Source organism: Hyperolius riggenbachi, chromosome 3, assembly GCF_040937935.1.
Source record: "Hyperolius riggenbachi isolate aHypRig1 chromosome 3, aHypRig1.pri, whole genome shotgun sequence".
NCBI lineage: Eukaryota > Metazoa > Chordata > Amphibia > Anura > Hyperoliidae > Hyperolius > Hyperolius riggenbachi.
Genome location: NC_090648.1, coordinates 444,103,081 through 444,123,300, shown reverse-complemented (window position 1 = coordinate 444,123,300; position 20,220 = coordinate 444,103,081). Strand labels below are relative to the sequence as shown.

The 20,220-nt window shown below is 45.1% G+C and overlaps 1 protein-coding gene across 1 annotated transcript in view; it reads left to right on the top strand.

Moving 5' to 3' along the window:
- Window positions 1–20,220, top strand: part of TMCO6 (transmembrane and coiled-coil domains 6) — a 52,653-nt gene that overhangs the window by 15,273 nt on the left and 17,160 nt on the right. The window contains exons 5-11 of the mRNA XM_068277810.1: window positions 1,134–1,238; window positions 1,334–1,419; window positions 5,681–5,797; window positions 6,996–7,107; window positions 12,380–12,560; window positions 15,558–15,652; window positions 19,161–19,328. Of these exons, the coding sequence (XP_068133911.1) occupies window positions 1,134–1,238; window positions 1,334–1,419; window positions 5,681–5,797; window positions 6,996–7,107; window positions 12,380–12,560; window positions 15,558–15,652; window positions 19,161–19,328 (864 nt within the window). The remainder of the gene's footprint in view (window positions 1–1,133; window positions 1,239–1,333; window positions 1,420–5,680; window positions 5,798–6,995; window positions 7,108–12,379; window positions 12,561–15,557; window positions 15,653–19,160; window positions 19,329–20,220) is intronic.

Here is a 20,220-nt window from a genome sequence, read left to right as displayed (position 1 = left end):
TGCGGCATTCCAATCATCAGTTAATGCAAAATTGTAGTTTTAAAATGTCAGTTTTGCATTAAAGGAAACGGGAGCTGAAAAATATAAAAGATTTATACATACCTGGGGCTTCCTGGAGCCCCATCCACGCAGATCGCACCAACGCTGCCATCCTCAGCCTTCTGTAGCGCTGGTACCGGGTCCCATCACTTCAGCCAGTTGCGGCCAGTACAGTACATCTGAGCCTCAGTATATGCAGCCCGAAGAACCTCAGGTAGAAGGTAGGCAGGTGTAGCCCTCCAGTATATGTAGCCAGAGGAGGCCCAGTGTTAGCTAGCTAGATATAGCCTCCCAGTATAGGTAGCCAGATGTAATCCCCAGTATGGCTAACCAGAGGAAAACCCAGTATTTTCTAGACTTGATTAAGTCTATATATTTTTTGAAAATAGTTTTGTCTTGACTTCATACATTTTCAGCCCAGTTTTACATCTGAGATTAGCGGAGCGAGGACGGCATCGCACCGCAGAAACCATTCTTCATATTACCCTGCGCCACCGTGAGTCATATGCATAGTGCCGCTCCCTGTGTTGTGCACCGCACCGACTACCCCTTTTCCCCAGCATAGTAACAGAACATGTTGCTAGCCTATAGGCTATAGACTACAGAGTCTGCCCCCATTTGTTGCCCGAGGGATCAAGCCCTTCTCTAAATAACATGTACTATTCCATAGACATTGACCAGGCTTTGAAAGTGTGTGTGTGTGTGTGTGTGTGTGTGTGTGTGTGTGTGTGTGTGTGTGTGTGTGTGTGTGTGTGTGTGTGTGTGTGTGTGTGTGTGAGATAACACAGGCAATGTCTATTGCAGTACACACTTTATAACGTGTTTGTTATGCACCACACACAGTGTGAATCCAGCTTTGACCAAAGGTGGTTTGGTATTGATTGCGCTTTAGAAAACTCTACAGCACATGTCATTGTTTTGCCTAAACTGAGAGGCACTGTTTGGGAATTATTTGCTGAAGTTTGTTCATTTTAAACATTCAACCAAGTAGAGAGAAGTTCATATTTTATATATTGTTGGTTTTTTTTTCCATTCTCCAGCTTATAATATGATACATCTTGCATTCTGTTTCCTTTACACCTCTGTCTTTGTAGGAGCTGTGCTTATATACCCTGGGTAACCTTATTGTGGAAAGTGAGGCAGCCAGACACCAGCTTCTGTCACAAGGAGTTCTTCCCGCCTTTGCCGTGTGCATGCAGGTGAGCGCTACTATACCATATACACTGCAGATTGTATTCATGTGCTGTATTTCACTATATACAATAGACTAATGGGAATATCTCTGCTGGTCTAGTCCCCACATGTGACAGTGCTGGAAGCCACTGGTTATGCTTTATCTCAGTTACTGAAAGCAAAAGAAGCTCCTGAGAAGATAGTTCCGTAAGTTTGAATGAATGGAAATGCAGGTACATGTACACCAATCTGTATGCTTGTGGCACCATTCTCAGTGGAAACATCACTGTCTTCAAGCCCTTCTCACCATTAAAGGAGAACTGTAGTGAGAGGGATATGGAGGCTGCCATATTTATTTCCTTTTAAGCAATACCAGTTGCCTGGCTAACCTGCAGATCCTCTGCCTCTAATACTTTTAGCCCTAGACCCTGAACAAGCATGAAGCAGATCAGGAGTTTCTGACATTTTTGTCAAATCTGACAAGATTAGCTGCATGCGTGTTTCTGGTGTGATTCACACTACTGCTGGAAAATAGCTCAGCAGGGCGGCCAGGCAACTGGTATTGCTTAAAAGGAAATCAATATGGCAGCCTCCATATACCTCTCACTACAGTTCTCCTTTAATACAGAAGATAATACCTTCTCTGCTGCCCTACATTTAATCTTAAAGGACAACTGAAGCAAGAGGGATATGGAGGCTGACATATTTATTTATTTTTAAGCAATACCAGTTGCCTGTCTGTACTGCTGATCCTCTGCCACTTATACTGACAGGCATAGCCCCTGAACAAGCGTGCAGCAGATCAGATGTTTCTGACATTGTCAGATCTGACAAGATTAGCTGCATGATTGTTTCTGGTGTTATTCAGGCACTACTGCAGCCAAAAAAATCACCAAAACTGCCAGGCAACTGGTATTGTTTAAAAGGAAATAAATATGGCAGCCTCCATATCCCTCTCGTGTCAGATGTCCTTTAAAGAGACACTGAAGCGAAAAAAATATATGATATAATGAATTGGTTGTGTACTATGAATAATTACTAGAAGATTAGCAGCAAAGAAAATATTCTCATATTTTTATCTTCAGGTATATAGTGTGTTTTCTAACATTGCATCATTCTCTAATATGTGCAGATTACACAACACTCTGCATTCAAAATGATTCTTTCAGAGCAGTCTGTGAACTAATGACCTCTCCTCTGGCAGATGAAAAGAAAACTGTTCACTTACAGTTGAGATAATAAAAGTCAGAAGACAGCCCTCTCCACGACTTTGAAAGTCGTAGAGATTAATGGCTTTTTTGCATAGAGATAACAACTGGAGTTTCTTAACTCTTGCTGTACTGGCAACAATTACACTGATGTATCTGATCTTAATGTTTTATTTCTTAGCTGTGCTACACATACAAATCATAATAACATAAATTTTTTTTCGCTTCAGTGTCTCTTTAAAGAGGAACTTTAATGCAAAATTGAATTTCATCCCAGTAGTCGATACCCCCTTTCCCACAAGAAATCTTTACCTTTTCACTAATAGCTCATCAGGGACGTCTGTGTGGCTGAGATTCAGGTGAAACCCCACCCACAGTGTGATGTCATTGCTATGGCCCTGCCGAGCAAGCATACGCACGCACGCACACACACACACACCTTTTAGCCTAACACATTGGCCTTGATTCATAAAGCATTACCACATGTTGTAATGCTGAAAACAGCTGACTTTACCGAGCACTCAGCAAAATGTCAATTCATAAAAAGCTGTTACCGCATGAAAAGCTGAAATTTCCGAGCAGTGAGGTAAATTACCGCCTTGTGCGGTGAACACCTCCAGCACATGTCAATAAATGTCAATTCATAAAGATTAGCGTAGTCAGTAATGACACAGAGAATACCGCCTGCTTTAAAGAGGTGATAAGGGAGCGATAAGAGGGAGGGACTGTGTAAAAGTCAGTAGCAGAGAGATCAGAACAAACAAGGCTTCCCTGAATACCCCAAGCTGTGTTTTTTAACCTCTTGGGTACCTGTTTTCAGATGTGTATTTCACATCAGAAAGCCTGCATGTGTAAAGTTTCTTGAAGTTCTTCTAAGCTGTGGCAATTATATAGATTGTTTAGAAAGACTAATAGACAGATTCAGAGCAGATTCAGGGCTATCAGAAGCAGTATAGCAAATCATGCAGATCTAAAGGGAATTTAGGGATGCCTCTTTTATTATAATGCTGTCTCTGCACGGAGAACAGGAATGTAACAACTCAGCCGGCTACCACAGAAGTCTAAAATACCGAATGCGATATTCTCCCGACCAGATTTTTTTGCATCGCACATGTTTTTATAAATCGAGGCCATTGTTGGTGAGTGTGCTTATAGATCAGGGCAGTTGGTGCTATCGTTTTTTTTTTCTCCATGCCTGCCAGCAGTAAAGATGCTGACCTGCAGGCTCACGGTGGAATGAATTGCACAGGGAGTATAAGCAATTTCTTGATTTATCCTCTATCTATTTTTTTTTCAACTTTCCACTTTGCAATGTCTTATTTTAATTACTACGATCTTTCGGTAAATTTCCTGCCTTGGCTATGCTGTATATGCAGTGATATTGAGGTGATGAGACTGAGATGGCCACTCCAGAACCTGCACTCGACTACCCACATTTGTCACCCAGCAGTGTAGTCCATATAGGACACACGTGGATCGGCCCCAGATCTGTGCACAAGGTGGCCTCCGGGAGAGCTATAGAAATGTTCTGTCTTTCCACAAAGCTCCTGGATGACATGTGGGTGGGTGCTTTTCAATGCATACAGGTTAGTAGTGCGGTTACATTTTTCTATAATATGTGGTGACACATTGGGGTTGCCTTGCAACAGGTGAAAATTTTTACCAAGCTAGGAATCCGGAGTGCCAGATCAAGCCCATTGCTTCACTCCTCACCCCACTTGCTAGAAGCCTCTCCAATGTCAACCACACAGTCATCCCTGCTTCCTTCTCCATAAAAATACATGCAGCGTTGGCTGTGGCCGTGGGACACGTCTGTGCAGTGATCATACACCATGGTGTTGCTTGAAGGATTTAGCTCTATCATGACAGGAGACATTCATTCAGTATTATGGTCAGAAAATGATAGGATAGAACTTTGTGGTCAAAGTCCAAAGCCATAAGTGTATATAAATAAGTTAGCTGAGGACAACCTGGTGTGTTTGCATCTGGTTTGTTCCGGTGCCTGAACTGGGTGTTGCTTTCTGCCTGGTTATAAACACCTTCAGGATTTTGCGAAGCTAGGATGACTCAGTAACACAGGAGTTAGGATACGTTCACACTGAGCTGTTGCGTGAAAATAGGAATGCAGCGGAGGGAAAGATCGCATTGCACGTTATCCCTGTGGTGCTCTGCAAGCCAGTAGTAAACATGATTCCTCCCATGCCGCGCAAGGCATTTTTTCTTCATCACACTAACAAGACAACATTATTTTTTTCTCTCTTTTACTTATCAATCTTCTTCTTTCCTCACACTTTTTTTTTTTTTTTCCTTTGCTTTGTTAAATAAAATCCTCTCCTTACACTTCCTCTTTAACCTGTTCAGTCTGATTCACAAGAGCTTTTTAACCTCTAGCCGGCCGCGTCACGCCGATCGGCGTGGCCACGGCGGCGGCCCCAGGACCGCCTAACACCTTTTTTGCAGGAGATCATGCGCAGGTTGCGCGCGCATCTCCTGCTTGGTGGGCGGTCCCCTTCAGAGGCACAGGCGTGATCGGCTGTCATAGGCTGAAGCCTATGACAGCTGATCACAGGTATTGGCTGGCGGGGGGAGGGAGGGGGGAATAGAATAGTTAAAAAAACACACATTTTTATATAAAAAGACAAATAAACAAAAACAAACAAACATCTGGGGGGCGATCAGACCCCACCAACAGGAAGCTCTGTTGGTAGGGAGAAAAGGGTTGGGGAGGAATCACTAGTGTGCTGTGTCGTGTGGCCCTGCAGCTTGGCCTTAAAGCTGCAGTGGACAATTTCTCAAAAAATGGCCTGGTCTTTAGGGGGGTTCAATACTGCAGTCCTCAAGAGGTTAAGCGCTAGTGATTTTGGAAAGCTCTTGCTAATGCAATGCTATGGGAGATTTTTACAAAATCACATCGCTCCAGTGAGAACACACACATAGGATAACCTTAGTAAGTGCTTTTAAAATCACAAAGCTCCCAGAAAAGCTCTTGTAGTGTGAACAAGCCCTTCATGTGTTTGATGCGAGATAAGAACTTGATGGGCTTGTCTAATGCATCACAGCTTCAGGTTCATCTGTAATAGGGAAAGAAGGCACTGAATGGTCACTGGGCCACTAGATCAGGAGAAGGCAGCATGTTTACTTAGTTTTTATTGTACATTGTTGGTAAGATGTGAATGATTTATTGTTCCTAGAGTTGTACATTAAATGATGACACATTGCTAATGCCTAATGGAATAGTAAATATCGTCTATTTTGTGCAGCATTGTTCTGGAGAGCGGACTAACACAGGACATACTCAGACTGTTACTTTCTGACGTACAAGATGGGTTTGGGATGATGATTGAATTTGCTTGGTGTCTGCACTACATTGTTAGCAGGTAAAGTGCCATTTATATAATACTTTGAGCCATCCTACAGACCTGATAGAAGCTCAAGGTAAGTTAAGCTGTGTTTTTTTCCCTTTAGGTTTCCTTTTAAAGAGTCTGTAACAACTCTCCCTTCCACCCCCAGGGATACTTACCTCATGTGGGGGAAGCCTCTGGATTCTAATGAGGCTTCCTCCATCCTCCTAAGCTTCAGGGGTCCAGCACTTGTCTTCCCCAAAAGTACAGCCGACAAGGATGTTCGGATGTGGCGCACCTGCAGTATTTTTACCTACCGCAATCCTGCACAGGTGCAGTAGTGGCTTAGCGATTGGGCCCAGGTGGAAATAGCTGAGCCCAGCCGGGTCCGTGCTACTGCACAGGCGCAGACACCACACGCCTGCACATTAGGGAGAACCCAATCAGGCTTGGCTATATTCGCCTGAGCGCGATGGGAAAGCCACTAATGCACCTGTGCAGGATTGCGGTAGGTATGTATTTACCTCGCTGGTGTTCAACGGCTACCAGCGCTGGATCCCAGGGGGTGTAGAGGAAGGTGGATCCAGAGGCGTCCCGGGGGTGGGAGGGGGGAGTTGTTACAGATTTTCTTAAAATAAAGTAGGTGATTATGTGAAGAAATAATCAAAAGATACAGTGGCCCATATGCAATTCACTTTTTCACCTAGGTGATATTTTCACAACTTAAAGGGACACTGTAGGGGGGTCGGGGGGAAAATGAGTTGAACTTACCCGGGGCTTCTAATGGTCCCCTGCAGACATCCTGTGCCCGCGCAGCCACTCACCGATGCTCCGGCCCCGCCTCCGGTTCACTTCTGGAATTTCAGACTTTAATGTCTGAAAACCACTGCGCCTGCGTTGCCGTGTCCTCGCTCCCGCTGATGTCACCAGGAGTGTACTGCACAGGCACAGACCATAAAATGCCTTTTACACAACCAGCAGGCAAACAAATACTTTCAAATAATTTTGACAGGACTTTTTCGCCTACTTTTTGGTATTTTTTCCATTGCAAAGTACTAAAAAGTTATTTTAAATTGAAGATATAAAATTATCTCCTAGGAGAAAAAGTGAATTGCATATGGGTCAGTGTGTCTAAAATAAATACAATTCTATAATTGATTAAACGAGAATGATGTTTACTTTTATATAATTAGCATGCAAAATCAGCACAGTTCAGCTTTTCCTGTTTTTTTAGCCAGGTAAACAGCTCGTTGCTGATCTCACAGGGCGTTGTGCCCAGACTGACGGTCTTGCTTGCCAAGCTAGCGGCTCTTCTTACAAACACGGCGTTTCCAGGTGCTGAACTGGTAAGCTGCTCCGGAAACCATCATTGAAATGTAGCGTTTGTCACTCTGATCTATAGCCGTGGTCAGCATTCATTAATGATTATTGTTATTGTGTTCCTAAAGCTGATCATAGGCTGTACAATTATTAGACAAAACATCTAGTCAGTTGTAAATTGAAGTTGATTTAAACAATTGTGATAGATATTAGAAGATAAGATCGATCTAAATACGAATGTTGATTGTTATATCGCTTAAAAACAAAATCGAAAGTGAATAGTTAATTGGCTAGCTAGTGAACCTGAGGTGAGAGTGATATGGAGGCTGCCATATTTATTTCCTTTTAAGCAATGCACATTGCCTGGTAGCCCTGCTGATCCTCTGCTTCAGATCTGACAAGATTAGCTCCATGCTTGTTTCAGGTGTTATTCAGACACAACTGCAGCCAGAGGGATCAACCGGGCTGCCGGGCAACTGGTATTGTTTAAAAGGAAATAAATGTTAGCCTCCATATCACTCTTACACCGGGTTCACTTTAAGGTGGAAATCCAGTGTGATTTAAAGTTTGTGTCAGGGACACTGTCATAATGAATTACGATAACCGCAGTCACCTGTTCCACTCACACTCCACCATATAAGACACAGGCCCCACCCGAATACAGAATAACTCCATGGTGTTTTTCTCTTGAGGCTGGGTCACCTCCTCCACAGCTCAGCCTCCAGCTCTGCGGCCGCAGAATAATCACACAAGATTTTCTCTCTCCTCAAAGGGGAATGTTGCGCAATTACGCTGAGGATAGACTGTATTGGCATGGTGGGATGGACTGTATTGGCATGGTGGAATGGACTGTATTGGCATGGTGGGATGGACTGTATTGGCATGGTGAGATGGACTGTATTGGCATGGTGGGATGGACTGTATTGGCATGGTGGGATGGACTGTATTGACATGGTGGGATGGACTGTATTGACATGGTGGGATGGACTGTATTGGCATGGTGGGATGGACTGTATTGGCATGGTGGGATGGACTGTATTGGCATGGTGGGATGGACTGTATTGGCATGGTGAGATGGACTGTATTGGCATGGTGGGATGGACTGTATTGGCATGGTGGGATGGACTGTATTGGCATGGTGAGATGGACTGTATTGGCATGGTGGGATGGACTGTATTGGCATGGTGGGATGGACTGTATTGGCATGGTGGGATGGACTGTATTGACATGGTGGGATGGACTGTATTGACATGGTGGGATGGACTGTATTGGCATGGTGGGATGGACTGTATTGGCATGGTGGGATGGACTGTATTGACATGGTGGGATGGACTGTATTGGCATGGTGAGATGGACTGTATTGGCATGGTGAGATGGACTGTATTGGCATGGTGGGATGGACTGTATTGGCATGGTGGGATGGACTGTATTGGCATGGTGGGATGGACTGTATTGACATGGTGGGATGGACTGTATTGGCATGGTGGGATGGACTGTATTGACATGGTGGGATGGACTGTATTGACATGGTGGGATGGACTGTATTGACATGGTGGGATGGACTGTATTGACATGGTGGGATGGACTGTATTGACATGGTGGGATGGACTGTATTGACATGGTGGGATGGACTGTATTGACATGGTGGGATGGACTGTATTGACATGGTGGGATGGACTGCATTGACATGGTGGGATGGACTGCATTGACATGGTGGGATGGACTGCATTGACATGGTGGGATGGACTGTATTGACATGGTGGGATGGACTGCATTGACATGGTGGGATGGACTGTATTGACATGAAGACCTCGTGTTTCATGGATATAAAATTCACTTCCTCAGGTACAGTGACAGATGGCTGACCATGGTGAGCACACCCTGGCGAGCAAGCCTGGTATCAAACAGAGACAAACGGGCGCTTGTGCTCGTCAGGGTCAGCCATTTAGCAATGTACCTAAGGAAGCTTACACAAGATCCACAAATCAAGTTTGTCTTTGTGCCAATACAATCTCTCATAATATACCCTGGTCATTATCCTTCTAGAGGAGGTAAGTACATTATTTGCTTTCCTTTTTAAGCCTCAATTGGACCAAAAAAATTGATTTTTACTTACGCAGGGCTTCTTCCAGCCCTTGTCCTCCAGGTCCCCTCTATTGTGCCATTGCCTATGTATTGCCCATATACGGCTTACCCGCTCCTGCACAAGTTGCGGCGTCGTTAATGACCGTTCCCCCTCCAGGTCAACGTGGATGGTAGGGAATGTTGTAATCCGGCTGCCAGCTATTGCTGGTGGAAGAATTACAGTGTTTTAAAAGTAACTTAAAGAGAACCCGATGTGGTTTTTACTAAAGATAATAGGACACAGAGGCATGTTCTCTGCACAATACATGCCTCTGTGTCCTTCTGGCGCGCTGCCAGTCTCCCCCTGGGCTCTGCTGTCCCTCCTGAAAATAGCGCCAGGCTAGCAACAATCTGCTTGTCGCTAGCCTGCTATTTACCTGGCATCTGGCAATCTCTGCACCTCCGTATCCCCCCCGCATTGTCTCCCCTGCCTTCTCCATCGCATTGCCTCCCCGCCTCTGTAAGCAGGGGGGAGGGAGGCGGAGGTGCAGAGATTGACAGATGCCAGGTAAATAGCAGGCTAGCGACAAGCAGATTGTCACTAGCCTGGCACTATTTTCAGGGGGGACAGCAGAGCCCAGGGGGGACTGGCAGCGTGCCAGAAGGACACAAAGGCATGTATTGTGCAGAGAACATGCCTCTGTGTTCTATTATCTTTAGTAAAAAAAACACCTCGGGTTCTTTTTAAGCTCTGTCTTCCGACGGCGCCGAAGTTACTCACTGTGCACCGCTATAGCCATAATTCCTATTACGGCCTATTGTGGCGCCGGCTGCACCCAAATCTCCTGCGCTGTTTTAACATCGCTCACCCATCAGTGCCACCATATTAACCTTGTACATTACCACAAGCATGAAAGAAATAAAGCTACCTGGAATCAAAGATACAGCTTTCTTGTCACAGAGGGCAGCTCATGCATGAACACCACAGAAGAAATCTGACACTAGTGTTATCAGACGGATTGAGGAGAACAATAACAATCATTTTTCATGAATGCTGCTCTGTGTTTACAAATCTAATGTTTCCGAATGGAAAGTGACACCTTGCAGTTATTGTATATGAAAAGCTTCTGCAATAAAGACACAATCAGTAGGATTAGCCTGGGTAACATGACACCAGTTATGTGTGTCACAAAGCACTTATACCTCACATGGCGTGCCTGCCTATAAATACACATAATTAGATTGTCAGCTGCCTGTATTGTGTATTACTTGCTGTAAAACTCATCTGAAGCCAAAAAGAAAAGTTCTCAAAACTGATACTGATAGTTCTTCATTTTTACCACTTTTAGTTTCTAGAAAAATGACTCCTAAATCACACGAAAGTGGGTATATTTCTCTAGTTAGATTACAATTTTCATCTAGGTTTTTACTTAGAAACTAAAGCTTCCCCCTTTCGGCCTCTCTTACACTTGCCTTGCATGTGTGCGTTGCTTTACCCTGGTTTGCCGCAGGGTAACGCAATGACGAGGCAGTAGAGCCCAGCACACTTACCGCATCGCGTTGTGCCAGGAGTTCCTGATCAACTACTGACCTGCTGCAAAGTCAACAGCGCATTACCATTGGACTTCCGTGGCGACGCAGCGGCGGAGGAATGCATGTAAGTCAATGGGCGATGCAGAACATTTAAATAGGTTGGCGGCAGCGGTGTGGTGTGCATGGAACAATGTGATTACGTTGGGGAAACATGGGAATCCCAGTGCACAGGCGTAGCTATGGGTGGGCAAGGGGAGACATATGTCCCCGGACACAGAATTGAGAGGGTGCTCAGCACAGCCGCTGCACCCCCACATGCATGAGAGGTGGCTCGCAGACAGCCTGAAATCACCCTGCTTCTCTCCCTTCCTCTGCATATGAGTTCAGGAGCATTAACAGCAGCAGAAAAAGTGGCGCACATCTGGCTATCTAAATAGGGACACATCTGGCAATCTATAGGGGAGCATATCTGGCTATCTAAATAGGGGCATATCTGGCTTTCTAAAGGGGGGCACACCTGGCAATGTAAAGGGGGGCATATTTGGCTATCTAAAGGGGGTCACATCTGGCTATCTGAACGGGGGAAGGGTGACACATATGGCTATTTAAACAACATTTGACTCCACCCATGATCACGACCACATCTTGATGCGTGGCCACACCAATTTGTCCAGAGGGGGCACAAAAACTGTCTTTGTCCCCGGGTGCTGAAAACCCTGGCTACCCCTCTGTAATAGTGACGTACTTCCTCCACAGCAGGGAGTATGTCACTGGGTGAGGGGCGGCGAAGGGCGTGCATGTCCCTCTGAAAGCTGGCCGACTGGACCAGTCATGGGCTACTGCACAACACTGCCCCAGCCACGCACCTCCTTGATCGCTCTCTCATCGATCAGAATGACAGTGAGGGAGGTCTACAGGGCCTGAAAGTAGCCCCAGGTAAGTTAAACTGGGCACCTTTGTTACACTGAAGGTTTACTTTAAGGTGACATGCATTGTAACTCATAGCATTATAAATAGTCTCTGTATGTCATTAGTTCAGAAGTCTGCAGGAAGTAAGAAGTAAAATTCCAGGCACTCCTCCATTCTCTAATTTCTGTATCCGTGATTTCATGTAGAGCTGTGGGGCAGTCACCGTATTAAAGTACACCTGAAGTGAGCAGTATATAGAGGCTGCCATATTTATTTCCTTTTAAACAATACCAGTTGCCTGTTTATCCAGCTGATCTTTCATGCATCAGTAGTGTCTGAATCCCACACCTGAAATGAGCATGGAGCTAATCTTGTCATATTTTTGTCTCATAAATATCTTATCTGAATACTTGTTCAGGGTCTATGGCTGAAAGTATTAGGCAGAGGATCAGCAGGACAGTCAGCTAACTGGTATTGTTTAAAAGGAAATAAATATGGCAGCCTCCATGTCCCTCTCAGTTCATGTGTGCTTTAAACGTCAGGGCAAACATTATTATGCCTGTATAATACAGCTTGTAAAATGACTTGGTGAAATGTAAGAAGATGATTCAATAAGGATTATTTTTTCTTAATGGAAAGTGGAGCTACACCTTATAATAGAAAGGACTGCTGTAAATATAGAAATTGTATTGATTACATCTGTGTTCTTTGCATTTGTTTGATTTCACAGTATGCAGGTGTTTTTAGATTGAAATCCAAATTAACATTATCTGTTTTTCCCATCCAATACAGCTGATTTGCCCATTAGTACGTTGCCTGGGAAACCTGTTAGTGGAGGCCGATGCCACAGGCAACAAAGTCCCAATTCAAGATGGCCGACTGCTTGTGGCTTTGTTTGTTTTCATGCAGCAGTTTCAAAAAGAGCATTTGTTCATGGTTCAGGAGTGCCTCTGGGCACTGAATAACCTGACAGGTAAGCTCAAGAGGCAGTGTATTTATGAATTAATCCTTGGACATATAAATATTGATATTATTTATTTTTCAAAGGGATTTTACTCACCCTCTATAACAGGGGTAGGGAACCTATGGCTCAATCTCCCTCAAAACTAATGGCCACTCCCATTGTCCCACCCTAGACCCTGTCCTGACCCTTTTATGGATCTCTCACCAAAAAAGGTTCCTGACCCCTGCTCTATAAGCTCTATCAGAACTATGCAAGAAAACTACAATGCTTTGCTTTAAATCCTTCCTTGCAAGTCAGTATGACTGCAAAGCTGAAGCGAAAATAAACTTATGAGATACTGAATTGTATGTGTAGTACAGATAACAAATAGAACATTAGTAGCAAAGCAAAAGTCTCATGTTGTTTCAAGTACAGGAAGAGATAAAACACTTATTGTCTATGCAAAAGATGTTCTTTGTGCTATTCGACCGACTTTGTCCAACTCAGTCCTGTTTTCTAAAGAGATTTAAAGCAGCCAAGAAACAGTGAGAGGCACCTTGATATAAGATTTTACCGCAGGAAAGCTCAAAGGGTCATTAGCTCTGCTCTATTTTTCAGCTTAAAATACAAAGTGTGGTTTCTAAACAGCAAATCTGATAGCATGATGCAATCTTTTGTCATCAGAGTTTAAATTAGTTCTGTGTGTGTGTGTGGGGGGGGGGTGCTGAGGATAAAAACAGACAGTTTCCTGGGGCTTCTCTCAGCCCCCTGTAGCAGTAATGTCCCACGCCGTCCTCCGATCCGCCGTTCTCCGCCGCTAGCCCCGTTCTAGGGCGGCATACCATCCAACTGCGCGCCTCCTCGCTCCCGGCCGCGTCATCGGAAGCTTACTGCGCCTGCACAGTAAGCTTCCATTGACACGAGCGGGAGCGCGCATTATTCGTCTTATCAGACGAATAACTACCCGGTGCCGGTGGCGGAGAACGGCAGATCGGAGGAGGACGGCGTGGGACATTACTGCTACAGGGGGCTGATAGAAGCCCCAGGTAAGTGTCTGTTTTTATCCTCAGCCCCCTCCCCCCCCCAGAACTCCTTAACTAATGCCCTATCACCCTAGCCTGCACCACCTAAACAAAATAAGGATTGTAATTAATGGTTATGCCTATACTTGAGTTTCTGAGTCATGGGTGACCCCGCATATGTCTATATCTAGTGCCAACTCCTGCTATAATCCCATTATACTGCCCAAAAACAAGTAGTGCTGATTAATTATACTCTTCCGCCCATCTATTTTTTAAACTTGGTCTGTGGGACGATAGTTGGGCCTGTGTACACTGGCAAACAACAAGACATCCAACTCATAACAGACAGTTTTCCCAAACCAAACGGTGGATCACCCAAGCAGGTTGGCCATATATATACAAGTCGTTTGAACGACTTGCTGTTTTTGAATGCGGACAAGTAGGTGTGCGCGTAGTATTTAAATGAGTTGGTTGTTTAGTTGATCAGCGTGTGTGAATGTACTTGTCGTGTTAACAACAAGTTGTGCGTCTGATCATGTTGTGTGGTTTGTTGCGCATTAAGTTGCATGTGTGTACAAGCCTTGAGGCTACTTTCATACTTTCACACTCAATCCGTATAGGAAAAGGACTGATATAGGCTAATGTACGTGTATTCACAGAGAGTTATATTTTTATTGATTGCACCTGAGGAAGTGACTGCCAAGGTTGCGGAATGCACGTCAGACTGCGCCAAGAAAACAATACTGTGATGCAATTGGTTTTATGTACTTGTCTGTAAATCTGTTATTAATGAGACAGTAAAGGTTACACTTTATATGGATTTTGATTGTGCGCAACTTATAACCTAAAAGTGTTGGATGTGTGCAAGTCCAAAATGAACTTTTAATTTACTGAAAGATGTTAAAAAAAATAAGTGGTGCACTTGTTAGATTCTCAGCTTCAGGTCTAAGTGGCTGCCTTAGCCTATGTACCTATGTACATCAAGACCCTTAGGCACCCAGGCAGAGGCAGGGATTGCCTGATGTGAGATGCATGTGCGTGCCAGTTGCTCAAACCGGCGTTAAAAACACTACTCAGAAAAAAAAAAACCCAATGCTCCCCAGAGCTCAGTGTACGCTTGGGATTTAGGATGCGTTGAAGAAGGCAGCTGGGCAATCAGTGAGTAGATCCTGCTCTCAAGCTTCCCCCCAAACCCACAAAAGCTTCTCCCCCACTCAGGCATGCGGGTAAGTTGAGACTTCTGATTGCCTGAGTTTCGGATAGCAGGGAATTTGCTGTATATGGATATATTTCCTCACCCATCTGTCAGACTCTATAAACAGTTGATTTCTGCCTCAGCGCTCCGATATAAATTGTTTTTATATTAAAAAGTGAAAGCAAGGTTAACTACTTGTGGACCACGCTGGTTGAAATCTACATCCTGCAGGTGGTTGCGCGGCTCTGACAGGATGTAGATTTCAACTGCTTCGCCACACGCTCCCGCCGGTATCAACAATCGCGCTGCTCTGCACTCGCCACAGGCTCCTCTCTCTGCCGTCTGTATGATGGCAGAGCTCTGTGAGCCGGTTAGGAGCTTCTGACCCTGTGATCACTGTGAGACAATCACATTGGTTTACTTTGAAGACAGTGTCAGGAACCAATGAAAGCAACTCCTGACCAGCGCTAAGAGCTCTGCTGTCATACAGATGCAATGGGAGAGCGGCGGGACCAGCGAGAGCGGCAGGTATGTGCGGCGATTTGTTGGGAGGCACAGTTTTGTGGTACCAGCAGTCTCTGGTACAGAGACTGCTGGTACACAAGGGGTTAAGAGATGTGTTAGCAGTGTAGACCAGGAAAACTCGTCTATAACTTTAAACATTCATCGGTTTATGAGGAGGACTGACGTATAACTATTGTTTGCAGAACTGATCTTGTGATCAGATACAATTTCACTCACCTCACCCAATCAAAAGATCTATTAATCTTGGAACTGAATGTCATTTGTTTGTACTTTCTTTTTTTACAGCTGAAGATCCTGTGATCTGTTCAGCAATCCTTCACTTGAATCTGATGCCAGTTATGCTGGAGGTATTGGGCAGGTCAAAGGATGTTACTCTGCTGGTAAGTCTTGCACCAGATGCTTTAGCCACACAGTATTTTATTGTTAGCTCTCAGTTACAATCTATTGACTAAGGGTTGTATCATTTATAAGTTCTCCCAAGAAATTTGAAACCTTTAAACTGGTCATAGACATGATACTGTTCATGCTAGGGGACCAGGGGTGGGCAAGCTTTTTGACTCTTGGGCTACTAGATTTTTTACTACCTAGTAAACAAAATATATATACTACCGGACCTAAGCCGGTTTAAAAACGGGCTCTAGGTCTGCGTTCTTCTCGCGCGTGTGCCCGCCACCTGACGTACTCGCGCCCACCAACCGCTGCCATGCTCACACTCAGCCGCCTGCTCACACCCGGTCGCCCGCTCACACGTTGCCCGCTCGGCTCCCTGGCCCCGTCCCCATCCTCCTGTCTCTGTGAGAGGCTGGGTCCGTGCTGCGCACATGCGCAGTAGCAAAAAGCAGGACAACGCTACACAGGGACAGTGTGACGCAGGGACACAGGGGTTTTATTATAGAGGATACAGTGTCCCGGTGTTTCGGAACTCAACTAACCAGCATTCTCAACCAACCAGCACAAATCGCTGGCAGTACTCCTAGTGGTTAATATACTTTAAATTATTGTAATTTAACATTAATACAGAGTTCATGGTATGTTATATAGAGTGGGGATTGTAGTAATGTAGTCTCAAGCAAGCAGAAAGCACACTTATCCAGCATCAGCCAATACCCGTCAGTGCTGGATAACTGAGACTCTACTACAATCAGCTATTAAAAAACTGCTAACCATAATTTTTTGGTACCTGGAATCATTGTCCCCTTGCCCGCTCAGTGGGCTACGGGCTCAGTGCTCACTTCGCACGCAAAACTTTTAAAACGTTTTTTCCTAAGTCTATTCTTCTTCTTGTTTTTTATGTCCACTTGGATAGTGAACATTGCACACCAGGACCCTTGCTCGTCACTGGGCTTGACGCTGGAAACTCAGGTTGCTTTGCTAAGGGTAGTAGAGCTTTATATAAATAAATAATCTCTAAACAGCGAGTACTCACTGCTCAATGTGCAGGACTGCAGGTAAGCTATTTTTCTATGGGCGCTAATAATCCACAGAACACCCCCAGTATTAGGAAGCCCCCCTCCCCAGTACTGACTGCCAGATGTGCCCCCAGTATTAGTTACTGTAGTCCCTTCTCTACCTAGTATAGATAGCAAAATGTGTCCCTTTATTAGGTAATCCCACCCCCTACAGTTTAGATGGCTAGATATGCCCCGAGTATTACCGTATGTAGCCTCCTCTACAGTATTTAGGCCTGGTGCACACCAAAACCCGCTAGCAGATCCGCAAAATGCTAGCAGATTTTAAATACACTTTTTGTTATTTTTCTGTAGCGTTTCAGCTAGCATTTTGCGGTTTTGTGAAGCGTTTTTGGTGAAGTACATTTCAGATATTGTTACAGTAAAGCTGTTACTGAACAGCTTCTGTAACAAAAACGCCTGCAAAACCGCTCTGAACTGCCGTTTTTCAGAGCGGCTTGCGTTTTTCCTATACTGAACATTGAGGCAGAAACGCATCCACAATCCAAAAAATGCCTCACCCCGGGAGTATGCGTTTCTGCAAAATGCCTCCCGCTCTGGTGTGAACCACCCCATTGAGATACATTGACCGAGCATATCCGCAGCCGCAAGTGCGTAGCACATTTCTGACCAGCGTCTGTGCACCCCGGGCCAGCAATCGGGTCCTGATCCCCGACATACTAAACCTAACCCTACTCTCACACAGAACCCTCCCTCTACCAGTTCCTAACCCTAAGACCCCGCTGGTGGTGCCTAAAGCTAAGACCCCCTTCTGATGGTACCTAACCCCCCGTGGCACCTAACCCTACCCCCCCAACCTTACCCCCCCACTGCAAAGCCACAATATGCGGCAGAGAAGTTTAATTTGGGTGGCCCCCGATTACTGGCAAGCAGGGTCAATTTCCACACCCAGGGTTACCATAATTTCCACACTCTGCTCCCATTATGCAATGCAAACCCCAGCCCTCGTGATTCTGTTGGATGCGAAAATTGACCCAGCTCGTCGGTAATATGGCGACCTCTAGGCGCCCAAATGTCAAACTTCTTTGCCGCACTATAAAAGCCGCGATTTGTGGCAAAACCGGTAAATTTCAGCTCCCGATAGCAGCCACCACCAAGCACCCAAAGTTCTTTTTACCTGATTCTTACATTTAGTGCCAGCATCGTTAAGTGTACTGTACAGTAGAGAATACAAGCTACAGAAGGCTACAAAACAATGGGACACAAATAACACACAGTTGGACAGGCCAGCTAATAGTACACAGAGGTGGAAAATATGTATATAAAAACCTACTAGGAGAGAGAGCCCTGCCGATAACCGCTTACAGTCTATGCGGATAAGAGGTAGAACCATTGGTAGAGGAAGCTGTGCACAACGTGGTAGTGTGGTGGTCAGTGGCAAGTTTAGGGTCTCAGGTGAGATAATGGGTGCATGATACCTACAAGGGCTCTGTAGGTGAGGCAGAAACCTAGTTGCCCCTTGCTCGAGAGCCCCAATATCACGTATTATGTTGTCTTAAATGACTTAGCATGGCAGAGCCCCACACAGGTTGACTGCATGGGTGAGAAGGGGTTAAAGAACGTTTTAAAATTAAGGATGCCAATTTTATTGCATGTAACCCCCCAGCTTTAATGAACTCCTACTCATCCATGCAGGTTGGGGGAGTAGGAGATTCTCATTGGTCAGTTTTGTAGACCAATGAAAAACCACATCAGGGATGACTCTTATTGGTTCAGGCCATGGACCAATGGGGAGCCTAAGCAGGATGTTCAAAGATGCTTTGTTGGGGCTCCCGATACTGCAGAGCTAGGAAGTGCCGGTGATATTCACTAATGTGACACCGCTATGGGGCAGGGGTGCCTGGCTGAGCTGCCGGGAGGAGGTCACTGTGGGGGCATAGATTGATGGTGTCGGTTGTATCCGCAATGTAGCAGTGGGTAGCGATGTGTAGCGGTGTAAGTCTGGTGGGGTGGTCTGGGGGTCTCCTTAGTAAAGGAGACGCCCAGATGCTGGATTAATACACCGGAAGGCATGTGTTAGTCTTAGATCTTGTCTAAGGTTCCTAACTCTCATAATTGATCGGAACCATCACTTCCCAGCAGCATGAAACGGGGAATAGGTTAGGGTGCAAAGAACTTGCTGACATGATTGCATCTGAAGCCTCCCAAGGGCTCATAGACGTGCATTAGGCCAGTTGGCCGAGTACACACAACGGGGGTGGCAACACTGGAACGAGGGGAGCAAGAGAACACAGGGAAGGCTCTATAGGATCCAGAGCCTTCCCTCGCCATAGGGAAGTATCAAAAAAATTTTTTTTTTGCTTTTACATTTACTTTAAGTAGGGAAATAGTCCAGCCTTCGTTCATATTACCATGTACAGTATTTGGTTTCCAGTGGGGTTTCTTCTGTGTGATATTTGCAGCATGTGTTTCTTTGCAGGTCCTCACAGTGCTGTGTAACATTGCTTACCTCGGTCCTGCCTACTGCCAGTGTCTTCAGGAGAAAGCTGTACTCACCAAGGTGATGCCACTGCTCGGACTGACTGACGTTCAGGTGATACGTCGCTGCCTGGATCTACTGATCCTCCTCCTGTATTACTGTCCAGAGGTAAATCAGTCATTCAGCCATCAGTTCATATCATGTCTGTGAAAATCACACCACTATGTGTTAGTCAATGCAAGGCTGAATTTATACGTTTTCTGCCCCGGGACCTAGTATGTTCCACGCCTTCCATGGGCAGAGGTGCCCCTCTCGTTCCACTAGTAGCCCTCTCTTCCATGTATAACATCCCTTTACTGCAGTTCCTTTCTTTTATGCACAGCTCCCTTAGGCATCAGCTTAGCTTCTCTTTCACGTGTTTCCCTGCATTTGCAGCCTTCTCATTCATATGTTCCTTCTCTTTCTTATGTAGCATAGGGGGATAAAAGGAACCAAAAAGCCCTAGTAGGAGGGATTTTTGGTTCCTTTTATCCCCCTATACATTCCTAGTAGTTTGGGTCACCCTGAGCTGCTTGGTTACTCTGTTATGTAGCATATGTAACCTTTGGGCTTTTCCAGAAATCTGGCCCTGGCTCAATGGAGATTTAGAAAGAGCTGCCCTATAACTGCCTGTGGAAAGTACTAATGTGAAAATTGGCCATATTAACCACTTCGCATCCAGACCTTGTTTTCCCCTTTATGGATCAGAGCAATTTTGACGTTTTAGCTATGTCCCTATTTAATCAGCCATAACTTTATCCCTACTCACGACACATAAATGATCTAGGTATTGTTTTTTTCAGGACAAACTAGACTTTCATTGGCGGGTATTTTGTCCCTAGACCAAAAAAGTTTTCTATGCATTTTAATGGGAAAAAGTGTGGAAAAATGAAAAAAAATGCATTTTTTTTCTCAGCTTTTATCAATTCCAGTTTAAAAATAAGAAGTGCCACAGGAGATAAAAACACATCACCAGTATTATGTCCCCCAGTATAGATAGCAAAATGTGTCCCGAGTATCA